The 13,921-nt window shown below is 33.2% G+C and overlaps 2 protein-coding genes across 5 annotated transcripts; one reads left to right on the top strand and one right to left on the bottom strand.

Moving 5' to 3' along the window:
* Positions 1–828: 828 nt before the first annotated feature.
* LOC107859029 (kxDL motif-containing protein 1) lies at positions 829–4,003 on the top strand. 3 transcript variants are annotated; one of them, XM_047406652.1, is made up of 4 exons: positions 829–1,002; positions 2,938–3,090; positions 3,539–3,641; positions 3,762–4,003. In XM_047406652.1, the coding sequence occupies exons 1-3, from the start codon at positions 893–895 to the stop codon at positions 3,639–3,641; spliced, it is 366 nt and encodes a 121-aa protein (XP_047262608.1). In that variant the 5' UTR covers positions 829–892; the 3' UTR covers positions 3,762–4,003. The 3 variants fall into 3 exon arrangements, with proteins under 3 accessions (XP_047262608.1, XP_047262607.1, XP_047262609.1); XM_047406651.1 differs by having other exon boundaries at positions 3,754–4,003; XM_047406653.1 differs by lacking the exon at positions 829–1,002 and adding an exon at positions 1,206–1,768.
* Positions 4,004–4,182: 179 nt separating this feature from the next.
* On the bottom strand, positions 4,183–5,388 carry LOC107859027 (putative germin-like protein 2-3). 2 transcript variants are annotated; one of them, XM_016703882.2, is made up of 2 exons: positions 5,230–5,388; positions 4,183–4,990 (listed from the first exon to the last, which is right to left on the bottom strand). In XM_016703882.2, the coding sequence occupies exons 1-2, from the start codon at positions 5,330–5,332 to the stop codon at positions 4,449–4,451; spliced, it is 645 nt and encodes a 214-aa protein (XP_016559368.2). In that variant the 5' UTR covers positions 5,333–5,388; the 3' UTR covers positions 4,183–4,448. The 2 variants fall into 2 exon arrangements, with proteins under 2 accessions (XP_016559368.2, XP_047262606.1); XM_047406650.1 differs by having other exon boundaries at positions 4,232–5,025; positions 5,118–5,332.
* Between the last annotated feature and the right edge of the window lie 8,533 nt (positions 5,389–13,921).

Genomic DNA, 13,921 nt, shown 5'->3' with positions numbered 1-13,921 from the left:
TCCTTCATTTTTTAACTCCATACCCAGTCAAATATCTTTCACTATATTGAGAAAGAGGGAGGATTATCATTCATACTTGCCGTTCCCTATTTTTTCTGGCTGTTCTTTTTTAACGCCACTTTAATTAGTGATGTTCCTCAGCTTGAGGTAAGCGGCAATGTTTTAGAAAAGACTACTTTGTAATTGCTCACACTCTTGTTTTTGCAAAATTCGAACTTTTTTTTTCATACGTAAGAAATTTGAGACGATTATCCCTGTCAAAAATTGAAATTTTTTTTATACGTAAGAAATTTGAGACGATTATCCCGGTCAAGAGTTGAAATTCTAGAAATTTCAAGAAATACTATCGAAAAGATTTCACAAAATAATGCTTCTATAATACTAACAAAAGATTCCACATTATTTGGCCAAGTACAACTTGCTATACTGAAGTCAATCAATTCAACAATGCTCCTTCACTAGAAATTCAGAAAAATAATCTCTAAAACATAAGTTTTTTTTTTTTTTTCCGGTCTCGCATTGAAGCCGGACTAATCCGGATTCGTATTGGGTAGGGTCCCAGTCGGGGGTAGCGCTCCCAACAGAATTTTTTCCGTATCCAGGATCGAACTCTCGACCTCTGGTTAAGGGTGGAGCAGGCCCATCCGCTGCACCACAACTCTTGTTCTAAAACATAAGTTAGTATTCTAGGATTACATTTTTCTCTGAAAATTCAAATAAATAAATTTTATAAGTAACTATTTGGGTGATAAATGTAATTTTGTAAACTAAAGAGGCTAAACTTGTAATGCATCATCAAATCAAAGAAGGAAGCCACGCTTATATACAAAAAAAAGAAATTAAAAAAAAAAAGTAATCGTCCAAAGTAGTTAACCTTACCTCCATAGAGAAAATGGAGAAAGAAGAATGCATCAAATCAGCATCGGAAGAGATTTCAAAAGAATTCATAACCTTAATAAATGCTCAGGATTTGGATTCTTTGAAGCAATTACAAAACCTCATGTACTTACGTCTCTTTGAAACACCTTTGATGATAAATTATTGGGTTTCTTGATTTGTTTGTTGTGATGTGTTTTATGTATTTGAAGTTGTATTCTCCCCCCCCCCTTCTTCCGTTCAGTTCTTGCTGTGCATAGTTTTCTGCTATTTGAAGTTGTATTCTTTTGTTTTTCTTTTTCTTTCTTGATTTGGATACAATAATTTGGCTTATTATGATAATTTTGAGACAATAAATGAGTTGGGTAGTTCAGGAAGTGTTTAATTTTCTAGCTGTAGTTCCATAAAAAATATATAGCTTGGGAAGGAGCCCCAAATATTAGTTTTGTCTTTCCTTGATTTTAAAATTTTGGATTCCCTTATTTTTGCTGAATAAAACCAATTTGGATATTCAAGCTCAAGAAAGCCATTTATGTTGTGCCCTCCAGATTAAGATAACAAGTGGTAAGTTTTAGCAGGAAATGTAGCTTGTTCTCATGTGATTGACTGGTGGATTTCTGCTTCATATTTAACTTCTGGGAACCAGCCTTTGAATGCTATAATGAGCTCTAAATTCAGTTTCATATATTAAATTTATGTTAGGATTTTTAAATTACTTTGGCACTACATGGGTGAATGTTCAGGTGGTGCGGCAGCATTCAAAAGCCAATGTTTCATTTGTTGCGAGAAAATACTATGTTCTTCAGAATTGTTGAGTCTAGAAGGAAAACAGTTGCGACATATGTAAGCAATCAGACCCAGGCATGCCCAAGTTTCTATACTTCATGATTAGGTGAGCTATCAAAATTAAGATCCGGAAGCTGTACAGTGATACCAATCTTTGAATGTATTTCAGACTGTTTATTGTTGTGTTCCCATACAACAGCATTCTTCCGTGCGTTTTCTAAATCTTGTATCTGATCAAGGTTAAAGATCAGCTAGTCAGTATTTTTATTGTCCAAAGATCCTCATTTGTCGAGAGTTCATATTGTAGAAGTGACTCTTGAGATATGTTGGCTAACAATTACAAAGTCCCAAAAGAAACGTCCAGTATTTGATGTGGGACTGCTTTGGCTTAATATATCAAAGTATCAAACTTGTACCTTCTTTACAACAACAACAACAACATACCGTGTATTCCACATAGTGGGGTCTGGGGAGGGTAGAGTGTACGCGGACCATACCACTACCTCAGGTGAAGTAGAGAGGTTGTTTCCGATAGACCCCCGGCTTAGAATTGATAACAGTATAACAAACACAAAATATAAGTGCATATAAAGTAGTACAGTATGCAAAATAAACTAACACCGCTAGCCACAAGATAATACTAAGAACTATCTTACTAATATCATAGTCATTACACAACACCACGAACAAAAAACTGCAGACACAAAAGAACGCTCCCTTACTGTTACCAACACCCACCCACCCCCTAACCCTCTACCCATAATAAGTAAATTGAGAGAATGCGTATTAGCATAAAGTTCAGATAGGGAACTGCTATTAAGGTTGCTGCTGGGAAGCCCGTAAAACACTTCATGTCTTGTTTGAGGCTTTGATTCTGCTTGGGTCTTGGTTGTTTTTCTGTGGAGTCACGCACATGCTGCATTCAGAACTTGCTAAAAGCTTGTTTAAGATCATGATTTTGTATCTGACACTATAGAAAATGTGTTCTCATAGTACATTAGTACTTTTCTACTGGTTGTGATTAGAATGTGGTCATGAATATCAGCCCGTCCCTGAACTCTTCGAAGCTGCAACTTCCTTTAAACTTAACTTTCTGCCACCTTTGTGATGGCTATTTTTCATAATCACGGGAAGAGCTTTTTTACTATGTAATTCATAGGTTCGTTCAGTCCTTTACGTCCTTCTCCTCAGGGGTGTGATGCATTGCTCATTGTCTTATTGTCATTCTTGGTGCCTTTTTCATGATTATCTTATGTCTTGTATACTCAAATGCAGATTGGGACGGTTGCAGGACAGCAATGCAGTTCTTTCCCACTTCAATGAATATTCAGAACATTGTTTTGCAGAGGTTTCGGCTGATTTCTCTAGAAATACACGTCTCTTAAAATCTATGAAGTCAGACCTTGATTACATATTTCAGAAGTTGAGGTATTATCTTTTTTTTCTTCTCTCATCTTATTCTCTTCTTTCTGAATTTCAATATCAGTTTTCAATAATTTCCAAAAGTAGCAGGATTTGCTTGACTATTCTGTATGATTGCACCTAATAAATCATTTGTACTAATTTGCTAGTGATAAACTATTCAGTTAATTATTTGAACTTTTCACTAGAATCTACTCAATCTTTTCATCCGGGAATTATGTGGAACATAAAAGTAAATGTTGCTTCCTTCAGATTTTCTTCTAAAAGACGCATTTCTGTAGTTTCATCCAACCTCATAGTCCTCCAGTGATCATTTTGGATGATATTGTGTTGTCACATAGAGATACCCGTACATTCTTAGACTAATGGCTCCACTCTCAAAATATTGGGGAACTTCTTTGTTTAGTGGTTATTCATTTCCTATGTCTTTTAAATGTTTGTTTTCCATTTTCAGGAGCATGAAGGCAAAAATCATATCAACGTACCCAGATGCTCTTCCAGATAATACAACAATTCAGGCACTTGATCAAAGGCCTGATCTTGAAATGCCACAATAAGTAAGTTTGGTAGTGTAAATGTTGGGGAAATGTTAGTTCTTCTATTTCTTCCATTGCCGATATGGAAAAGTTGGTTTTGGGTGGATTGATATTAACTGTTTTTATCTGATAGTTCTGCAGTTGTACATTTCAAGACGTGTTATGATAAGTTGTGGTCTCTCCTGAACAGTAGTTCTGATTCCATTTGTGCTTTACATGTACCTTTTCTGCGACAAGGCACTGATCTGTTTATCTTAAGGATTCTGAGTTTCCTATTAAAACTTTGATTGATGACATGATAGAGCAGATATTTCGTTCTCAGAATGAAAATGTATTCCTTGTTATTATGAAATGACAATTTTCTGCTGCATTTGTGGCTTTTTCCATCTGCTGCACTCTTTTGCCAATGGGGTTGAAGGAAGATAGAGGGGAATCTAGTTGGCTATGTTAAATCCAGTTCTGATATAGCTTAGGATTGTGTTAGTTCAAAAGAACACAGGACAAGATTATTAGATTAAAGTTCCTAGCTTTCAATTTGATTAGTTGAAATTTTAGGTAAATATTATAACAAACTTTGTATTTAAAGTAACACTACTTATACGATGCCAACAACAAACTATCTAAACAACTGAACTAGAAATAGCATAAAACAGCTGAAGCCAGAGTATATACCAGCTTGGCAGGTCGAACTTAATTATTCCTTTTGGTCCAATCTAGTATTCTTAGCTATAGTTCTCAACGGAAAATGTGGGATAGGAGTAACAATTAAAGTAGAAGATCCCACAACTACACTCAAATCATTAGTAAAACTTTTCATAATCTTTCCTGTCAATCCTCCATATTCGAAAAACGCCTTTGTATCTGTCTTTCCGTGTTTTCATCAATTCGAAAAGCCTTAGCAAGTAGATCACCAGGAATCCTTGGATCCGATCCAAAACTAGCATCCGCAACCCGGATAAGTCCCGGGGCTTGGCTACTAAGAGCCGTAATGGTAACAGCATTGGCCTCTCCCACATTCCTCTGGAAATGTACAAGACCTTTTGGAACAACAAACAAATCACCTACTTCAAGTGTTTTCGTGAAGAGATGGTTCTCCGGGTTGGAAGTTACAAACCCGATTTCCACACGACCCTCGAGGACTAGCACGATCTCCGAGGCACGCGGATGAGTGTGAAGAGGGCTAAATCCGTTTGGTGCAAAATCACCACGGCCTATCACAATGCCGAGAGTGTTGGCTCCAGGAATGGTGGCTGGAGTCACAAGGAATCCAATTGTGTTTGATGTGTTGCCTGCTATGTCTAAGCCACTGAAGAAGAAATCCTCTGCTTGTACAAGCTTTGGGTCCTTGCAAGCCTTCCCATTCAGGTGCACTGGTAAATTTTTTTTAGATAGAAAAACACACATGATTAGTAATCCATTCAGTTCATTTAAATAATCGGAATCTTGTTTGGGAGAAAGGCTACGTCTTGACGGTGTCTATATAACTCTTTAAGCATGCTCAGTTCTTCATCTTCCGATTTGTGTTTGTTATAAAATTCACAAGCAGCTATTTTAATTGAAAAGTAGCAAAAAATGATTAGTAAATGCTTATTTCCACACAGTAATATACCTGAGCTTGTGGAGTCAGTCACACAAAAATCTTGAAGTGGACTGGGGTCAGCTGCTAAACAAATCCCAAACAAGAGACCCAAAACAAAGAACCTAGAAGCCATTTCAATTTTTGTTTTGTGTGGTTTCAATGATTAGTAAATGCAATTTCCAATGGAGTTGCAAGGCCTTCACTAATGACTGGGATTTATAATGATAACTGATGCCTCATGCCAGTATACCATCCGACAGTCTTGAATTAGTCTAATGATTCTCATTGTACATGTTCACAGTAATAATTAATGTAAATGTGCTAACAGAACAAGTCATAACTGATTCTTGCAACTCTAATTTTGTCAGATTGCAAATGGATTGTAACCTCCTCTGCCGAACCTTTTGGTCTTTTTTATTTGTTCTTCCATTCTACTTTTAGATTTTAGGGGTCGTTTGGTTGGAAAACAAGTTATGATGGGATTAGTTATGCTGAGATTATTTTTTATTGAGTGTTTGGTTTGTTGTATTCAAAGTAATATGCATGGTATAATTTCTAATAATAAATTAAGTGATTACAAAAATACCCTTCATCTTATTTAACTCTTTTTTATATAATTTCTTTCAAACTTTAAATATTTATTCTTAAAATAAAACTTTCATCTTATTTAACTTTAATTTTTTTGCATGTGCCTTTCCTTTCCATGATTATACCGTATGTGTTTTAAAAAAATCTCTCTACATCTTATTTAGTTTAAAATAAAAACTTTGAACTTAAGTTTGTTAAAGTAAACAAGGGCTTATTGTTTATTTCATTTCATTTAAACACATATCACTCATATAATATATTAAAATTCATTTTAATTGATATATACCATAATAATCAATTTTCAAGTGATTAAAAAACTATTTAATTTAAAATATGTAATTCAACAATAGTGTTGATATTTTTATTATTTTTTAGAGAATAATTATTTAAATACATTTAACGTATAATATATTCATAAATAAAAAATATATATATGGGTGAATTAAAAGAAATATTTTATGTAAGGCGGGTCAATGAAAGCGGATAATTAGAGATAATGATGGAATAAGAATTTTGAATTTTAGATTTAAATTTTTAATAAATTATTATATATTACTAATAATATATAATAATTTCAATATTTTTTCTATCTCTAAATTCTTTTGCATTACAATTACAACTTCTCAAGAATCAAATTTCAAAGTAAACCTCAAAAAATGAGTTGAGTTCAAATTCGGAGAGGGAATGGATGAAAAAATGAGATTGCAGATGAGGATTTTAAGAACAATTTTAGGGGGTGTGTGTATATCGGGGTTGGGTGGGTTGGGGTGGGGTGGGGTGGGGGGAGTTAAAAACTGCAGATTTGGGGCGGGAGTGGGAGTGGCGAGTTGAGAAGAGATGAAAGTAGGGTACGAGGTTTTTTACTTTTTAATTTTTTTTTTATATTATATATATATCTATAATATATTAAAACTGTGAAGACTTTTATAAAAGTAATTTGAACTTTTTGCCATTCATTAAAACTTTCACTAATTTTCTTCAATTATAATATTATTATATTTATACTATTGAATATTAATTATAATAAATATATGAGAAAATAAATTAAAGAAACTCTTAAATATATGAAAAGACTCCTATTTATAATTAATTAATCCTATTTCTACTAGAACTTAATAGTTTATACGCAACAATATGACGTCGATCAAGTTTCTCTTATATTTATGAACATAGTGACAAAAGAAGAAAAAATATTTTTTCAAAAAAGTCAAAGCGTTTTCTTTTTGACTATATGTAATCTTCCCTTTTTTAAAATATGTAAAAGTGTTATTATTTTATATTTTTAAGTCAATTAAAATATTACCTTGTATAATTATTTACTTAGTTAAAAGAAGTAAAATTTTAATATTTAGTACACTTCTAAATCAGTTAAAATGCTACCTTATATAATTTTATTTAAGTGACTTTTTGTGAACACAAATTAAATTTCAATAATATAATGCGCATTTTTTTCTTCTACGTTTGCTTTTTTATTTGATTTTGATTCAACTTATTTTTCTTCCTTTTGCATCAAACGTGATCTATCTTTCTTTTAGTTAATAATGATAGGATGATTTGCTTCTGTTAATTGCTATAATTATGTAATTTGAATAGGCTAAAGTTTAGCAATTGATTCTCATATTTTATGTGTTTTTTTCTTTTAGCTGAAACTTTTAATTAAAAAAAAAAGGCGAAGAATCATTTGATGTTGCTCAGGAATGAAGTGGATTAGATAATGATGATCAATTGTTATATGTCGTAAAAATCAAAGGTTACTAATTATAATTCGTAGGAATTGTATGTGATACTTAATTGATGATATGTATGTTCTTATTTGCTTTGGACCTAAAATTCTTACTTCTTCTTCATCCTCTTCCTTCATGAATTACGGATAGAATAAGAAAAATTAATTTTTAAAAAGAAATGCAAAGGCAAAGAAAAGACTATCATTGTTATGTCGAAAGAACCCACACTTACAAATTGATCATTTTTGTTTCTGTAAATTTCTTAACTCCATTTTCTATAACTCTATTTTCTATAATTTTCACTGTCATCTATATATTCTAAGTAGTTGTCGGATTTAAGTTTGATTTATGTTCAATATGATAACATGCTTTATGATTGACATTTAAATTATTTGTGATACTTAGTTAAAATTATATTTATTTAAAATTTTAATACAATTTTCAAGTTAGTCCTTATTGATTAACTAATAACATAATTGGACTTCAATAAGTAATAAATCTATATCTATCTATATCTATATCTATATTTATACTATATTAAAAGTGTGAAGGGCCTTAGAAATATTGTTTACCATTTTCTTATTAGAAATCATCAAAATTAATGATAACTAATGCCCTTTTCATTAGTTTAAGAATTCTAAATCAACTTTAACTGATTTTTAGAAGATTTAAAAAATTTAGAAATAAATCTTAAAGTATTAGAATAGGAAAAATATAAGAAGTACCAATTTTTTTAAATTTTTAAGTAAGTAATCAATTTTCTAAAGATTTAACTTTAAGAATAAGAAAAAAATTTAAATATAGAAAAAAAAAAGATAACCGTACTATAATTATGGTTCAAATTGATGCGTCTCTCTTAGCTTCTAACGACAAGGAAAAAGAGGTACTGCATGACATACGCAAAAGTGACGATCCATTAACCACTTGAAACTTTTGATGATAAAATATATATGTGCTTAAAATAAAATATATGTTATGTTTATATTATTTTATTAAAGTGTGAGGATATTTGAGAAGTGATTTGATCTTTTTGCACTTCATTAAAAATTTTCGCAATAGACCAAGTTCTCTAATTTTAAATAATCAAAAGTTACACATGCGAGGCACGTGCGACTAGACTAGTATATATATATATATACAAAGTATTTTTTAAATAAAAATAATTTTCTTACGTGGCTCCTATGTGGCAGCACTAAAGTGGGGCGTGTAATACACTTGTCACTATGAGAGTGGTATTAAATTTTTGGGGTGACATTTAATTCTCGTGGAAGTTGTTTAGAGGGATAAATAATTATCCGTAAACTTAGAGTGTTAAAGTGAGTTTTCCGGATAAATTTAAGAGTGTTTTGATGTATTTTCTCTTTTGATTTTGATGGCCAAACGCCTACTTCAAACTATGACAAAACTAGTAAACAAGCTAAGTGAAACAGGGGCGTTCTATTTTTCGTAACACCACTGCTTGGTAGTCGCGTACACACAACACAACTTCAGCCACAACACACACAATGCGCAGTCTAAATAATTAGACACAAATGCAGAAACGTAAAGCACTCAATTGTTTACAGGAACCACGTCCCCAACCTTTATATTTCTTTCAAAATTACAAAGGAAATGTCACACGACATTGTCAAAGGCATACACTCAACACACACTGTTTCTGGATGCCTTTACATTTTTCCAGCAACACAAATAAATACTGCACAAGGCAGTTTCAGTAGTTACAACATAGGACACCTGGCAGCCTGCCATTGGACAAGGCCACATGCTATCACATGACACATGACATATAACTTCCTGATCTAGTAATTAAAATACAATCTGAGAATACTATGTTACAACATTCAAATTTCAAACTTAGTAACTACCTCATGTGACTAGCACATGGGTAGTCTTGAACACTTAGCCAATTTTGTCAATGCTAAACAATTAATCATTTTTCAGCTTTTCTAACACTTGATCATCTTGTCATGCTTCCAAGCCATGCCTCGTCTTGCTATCTTCATGCCATGCCAATGTCATATCTACGCCTGCGCCAACGCCATGCCATTGCTTGCGCCATGAAACTGTCTTAGCCATGTCACAGCTTAGGCCACGCCAATGCCCATGCTGCGACTCCGCCTCGATCATGTTAGCGTCCATGTCTGTGTCCATGCCTGTGCCATGCCATCACCTGCGCCTCGCCAGTGTCGATGCCATGCTAGTGCCATGCCATGTTCTTGTCACTGCTGCACGCATGCCTTCTCAGGTGCCATGCGCCTGTCGTTGCCTCAAGTGCCCAAGGCAGCCTTGCCATCACTCTAGCATACCTTGGTCTAACACATTGCTTGTGTTTGACACATGTCAAGGCCAATGTGCACCTTGACATGGCCTTGTGAGCCATCAAGCCTTAGACCGAGGGTCTAACACTAATCTTGTACACGGGCTTATAATAGCTTTAGTGACCAATTACTTTTCTAATTTTGCACATTTGTATGTGTGAAGAGATTAATGCTTATCTCCTTCATTTTGTTCTTAGTGAATCTTGCATTAATACTCTCTTTTACTTGTAAGTAATTGTGTACAGAATTTGGCCAGTAGTCCTGAAAGACAGTGTTCATCATCAACATATACGTTCCAAATATGCATGAACAAAAATGCAACAATTCTCTTACCTAACACACCCATAAAGGGTGCTAGCTAGGTGAGCTGACCCATTGGTTGATCTAACCGTACGCCCTGTTAACATAATTATTATTTTTGAGTGTTGGAAAACACATTCTAAATCGTCTAGAGAACGATTAGGGTTAGTGGAAGTCTCTGCATACTTAAAAAGAGGATAATTAGGCCGTGGAATTAGAATATCTATTAGTCACGTGAAATTTTTTAACATCACCAATTCGAATCATGATTACTGCAAACGATCCGCTTCCGCGGTAAAAAAATTCCTGAGTCTCCGAACTAGTACTTACTACACTCCCATTCTCTTGATCTCACTCATTTGTAAACTTTGGTGACAAGTCATTGGGCTCCAAGGATGACTCATTGGGATCAGGGGCAAACCCATGTAGGCTCCAAAGATGTCATCTGACACCGGTATATATATATATATAATAAAAGAGGATAGTCTATTCTAAAAGTAAGTCAAGTGACATCTTGAGAACTATCAACTTGAATTCTTACAACAAAAAATCTATTATTTTATAACAAAAAACTATTTTGTTGATTATTTAAATATTTAATGTTATTTCTTAATTCATATTTCTATATATCTATAATCTATAATTTATTTATAATTTATAATATATTATAGATGTGAAGGCCCTTATAAAAGTGATTTGAACTTTTTGCCATTCATTAAAAAACTTTCCTTTAGATAAAATCGTTTTTGCACCCTTTTTTATTTAAATAATTATCATTAAATTATTATTTAAATATTTAGTCTAAAGAAAAAAATAAGGAAGAATCTGATACCTTATTAAAAGTAATGTGTGATATTTTTGGTTGGGAGTCTTAAGCAATTTTTTAGGAAAACAATTATTTATAGAAAAGAAAAATTTTTAAGCACCAAAATTTATAATTAACAAAAAATTATGTATATAAAAGAAAATTCAAAACTGTTATTTACTATTTAAATATAATTACTAACAATCATTTTTTGTTGAAAAAAAATATCGTGTATATATAATTTAATTTTCTTTAATTAAATTTAGATAATTACTAACAATCATTTTTTGTTGAAAAAAAATTACCGTGTATATATAATTAAATTTTCTTTAATTAGCTTTAGAATTCTATGAGTTTTACTTTATTTAGGAGTATTCTACGTACATTAGCAAGATTATAAAATTGGAAATTTAGGATCCTATAGAATTCTTTAGGAGTTTTTCTTTCTTAGGATTCTTTAATTAAGGGTGCTGTCATGGGGCACCAGAAAGTTCTGCTCAGTAAATATGTCAAGATGTGTGTAAGCATTCCTTCAAAAGAGAAAGCGAGTGTATCCGGTTTTGTCCAATGAATATAACTGTAAGGAGCTGCAGTTCTCTCTCTTTGACTGTTTAGGAGAAAGCAACACAAAAGGTGTGACGTAGTTCATAAATATTGTCACGATCCAAAAATGAGGGTCATGATGACACTTGTCGCGGCGTACCTTGACAAGTAAGCCTATCACCTAAACTGATACGAAAAGAAGAAAAGACAGAAATATCCGACGGTAAGGCTTCTAAAACGAAGCCGGACCATATAAGTAATTATAACAATGCAGAAAGAACTTATCCAAAATATCAATTATCCCCAAAACCAGGTGTTAATAGTGTAAGAACTACTAATACAATTCAAGAGTCAAATACATGGAAAAAATAACCACAAAAGGAATAATATCTGTCTCCGAATACTAATAAAAACATAACTACTTTAGAAAGATAGAGGTGAACTTCGAACGGATGAATATCCAACTGCTACCTTGGAAGCTCCAACAATCGCCCGAGTCGAGAAATCTGAGGCACACTCGAGCTAGGATCTGCACCGAAAGGGCGCAGTAGGCATGAGTACGGTCCACTTGTGCTCAGTAGGTATTATAGGACGACCAACCAAAGTAGCAAATAAAGCATACAAAATATACACTAAGGGCACGTCACATGCAATCAGAAAATGTCCCACAACGGTAGCCCACACCGCTTGCACTAGCAGTTCTAATATATATCACATATATTACAACGATACACCAAGATATATAACACAAGTATACATTATGTCACATATAAATAGAATAATAGAGAACATGTAGCTACAAGATCATCAAATACAATTAAAGGAAGATAAGACAAATACATAGATGACAAGTCAATAAGGCAATACAACACAACATAAACACAATAAAGTAAGTGTAATGTATGTGATGATGATGATGCACGAGGTCATCGCACAACCTCCGGGATCGTCGCACAATCCCCGTATACACCTACGAAGCTAAAACTTTCCGACGTAGGACCCATGGGGGGTTCATCAACCCATTACAATCCACATATCTCATATCTCCTTTTCGGCGTATCCCTCGGAAAGAGTTTTATAAGGTGTTATAATATTTTTAAAAAGTGTTGCAGTGTTTCTCAGATGTTGCCACGGTGGTACCAATGTTTCATGAATGAGTATTATATGAAGCTGTAATGCTCACAACCAATCACAATGAGTATTTTCACAACCAATCATATGATATATTTCCACAACCAACCACAATGATACATTCCCACAACCACATGAGCCAATATCGACTTATTATTTTCATTTCATCCATGAATTTTCACGTCTCATATGCCAATGAAGTATGAATATAATCACAATACACCAATGTTACCATATTAAACAACCCAATACAATTATTCACATGTATTCAAGGCTATCAATATCACATAGGACCCGACACGGTCAAACATATCACATAATATCACAATTTCGACAATTACATCATGTATAGGGCTCCACACGGGTAAAAGAACATAGATAATCATTTTTCATGATTAGTTTTCACCCTTAACATGTATTTTGTATCATCATTTACTACCCAACCTAGTCTGATAGAGTTAAGCCATAACCTACCTCGAACCTGAAATTGGTTTGCTATGCTTGAACCCACTACCTTACTTTTCACGAATAATCTCAAACTCCACTAAAAATATCAAATATGAAATCAACGCGTCAATACAAAACCAACGACACCCATATTGACTACGTTTGATTCGGGGTCAAAACGGACCCCCAAAATGAGTTTTTAAAAAAGAAGGGCAAAATCGAAACCTTATTTTAAAAACACGTTCTCCATGTTTTTAGAAACCTACAGCTGAAAACCCAAGTAAAATCGAGTAAAAAATGGGGTTCAAATCAAAGAAAAACCATTTTTGAGCTTTACCAGATAAAATCTTTGAAATCCGGGTTAAAATCAAGAATCGGAGTTGTTTTGAAGGTTAAATTGATGAAAAACTAGTAATTATGAGATAAAAATCTTATTCAAATGAAAAGAGTGAAATTTCGGTTTAAAATCATGCTGTAAGATTTTTTTGGGGTTTTTGAGGAATTTATCAAGAGATTACTAAGAAAAGGGATGAATTCTTACCTTAAATCCGTAATAAAACCAATAAATGTGTGTTAATCTAGCTTCCCAAGCTCCCCTAAACTTCACCTTTATGCTCCCAAACTATTTAGGGTTTAACTCACAAGAGGCAAGATGAAAAATGAGCAAAATAGATTAAAAAAAAAGTATTTATAGTGCAGATTTTTCTGCACTGCTGTCAAAAACTGTTTTCTTTTTTAAAAACTCAATTCGGATTTCAACGGGGTGCCCGGGATTCGTTCAGAACCTGATACATGCAAACGAACTATGCAACCATACTAAATTCAACGCTCCGGACGCGTTGGCGATATCAGATTTTTCAAAAAAT

This window comes from Capsicum annuum, chromosome 2 (genome assembly GCF_002878395.1).
Source record: "Capsicum annuum cultivar UCD-10X-F1 chromosome 2, UCD10Xv1.1, whole genome shotgun sequence".
Classification (NCBI taxonomy): Eukaryota; Viridiplantae; Streptophyta; class Magnoliopsida; order Solanales; family Solanaceae; genus Capsicum; species Capsicum annuum.
Note: the sequence above shows the minus strand (reverse complement) of the source record. Positions and strands in the feature narration are given on the sequence as shown.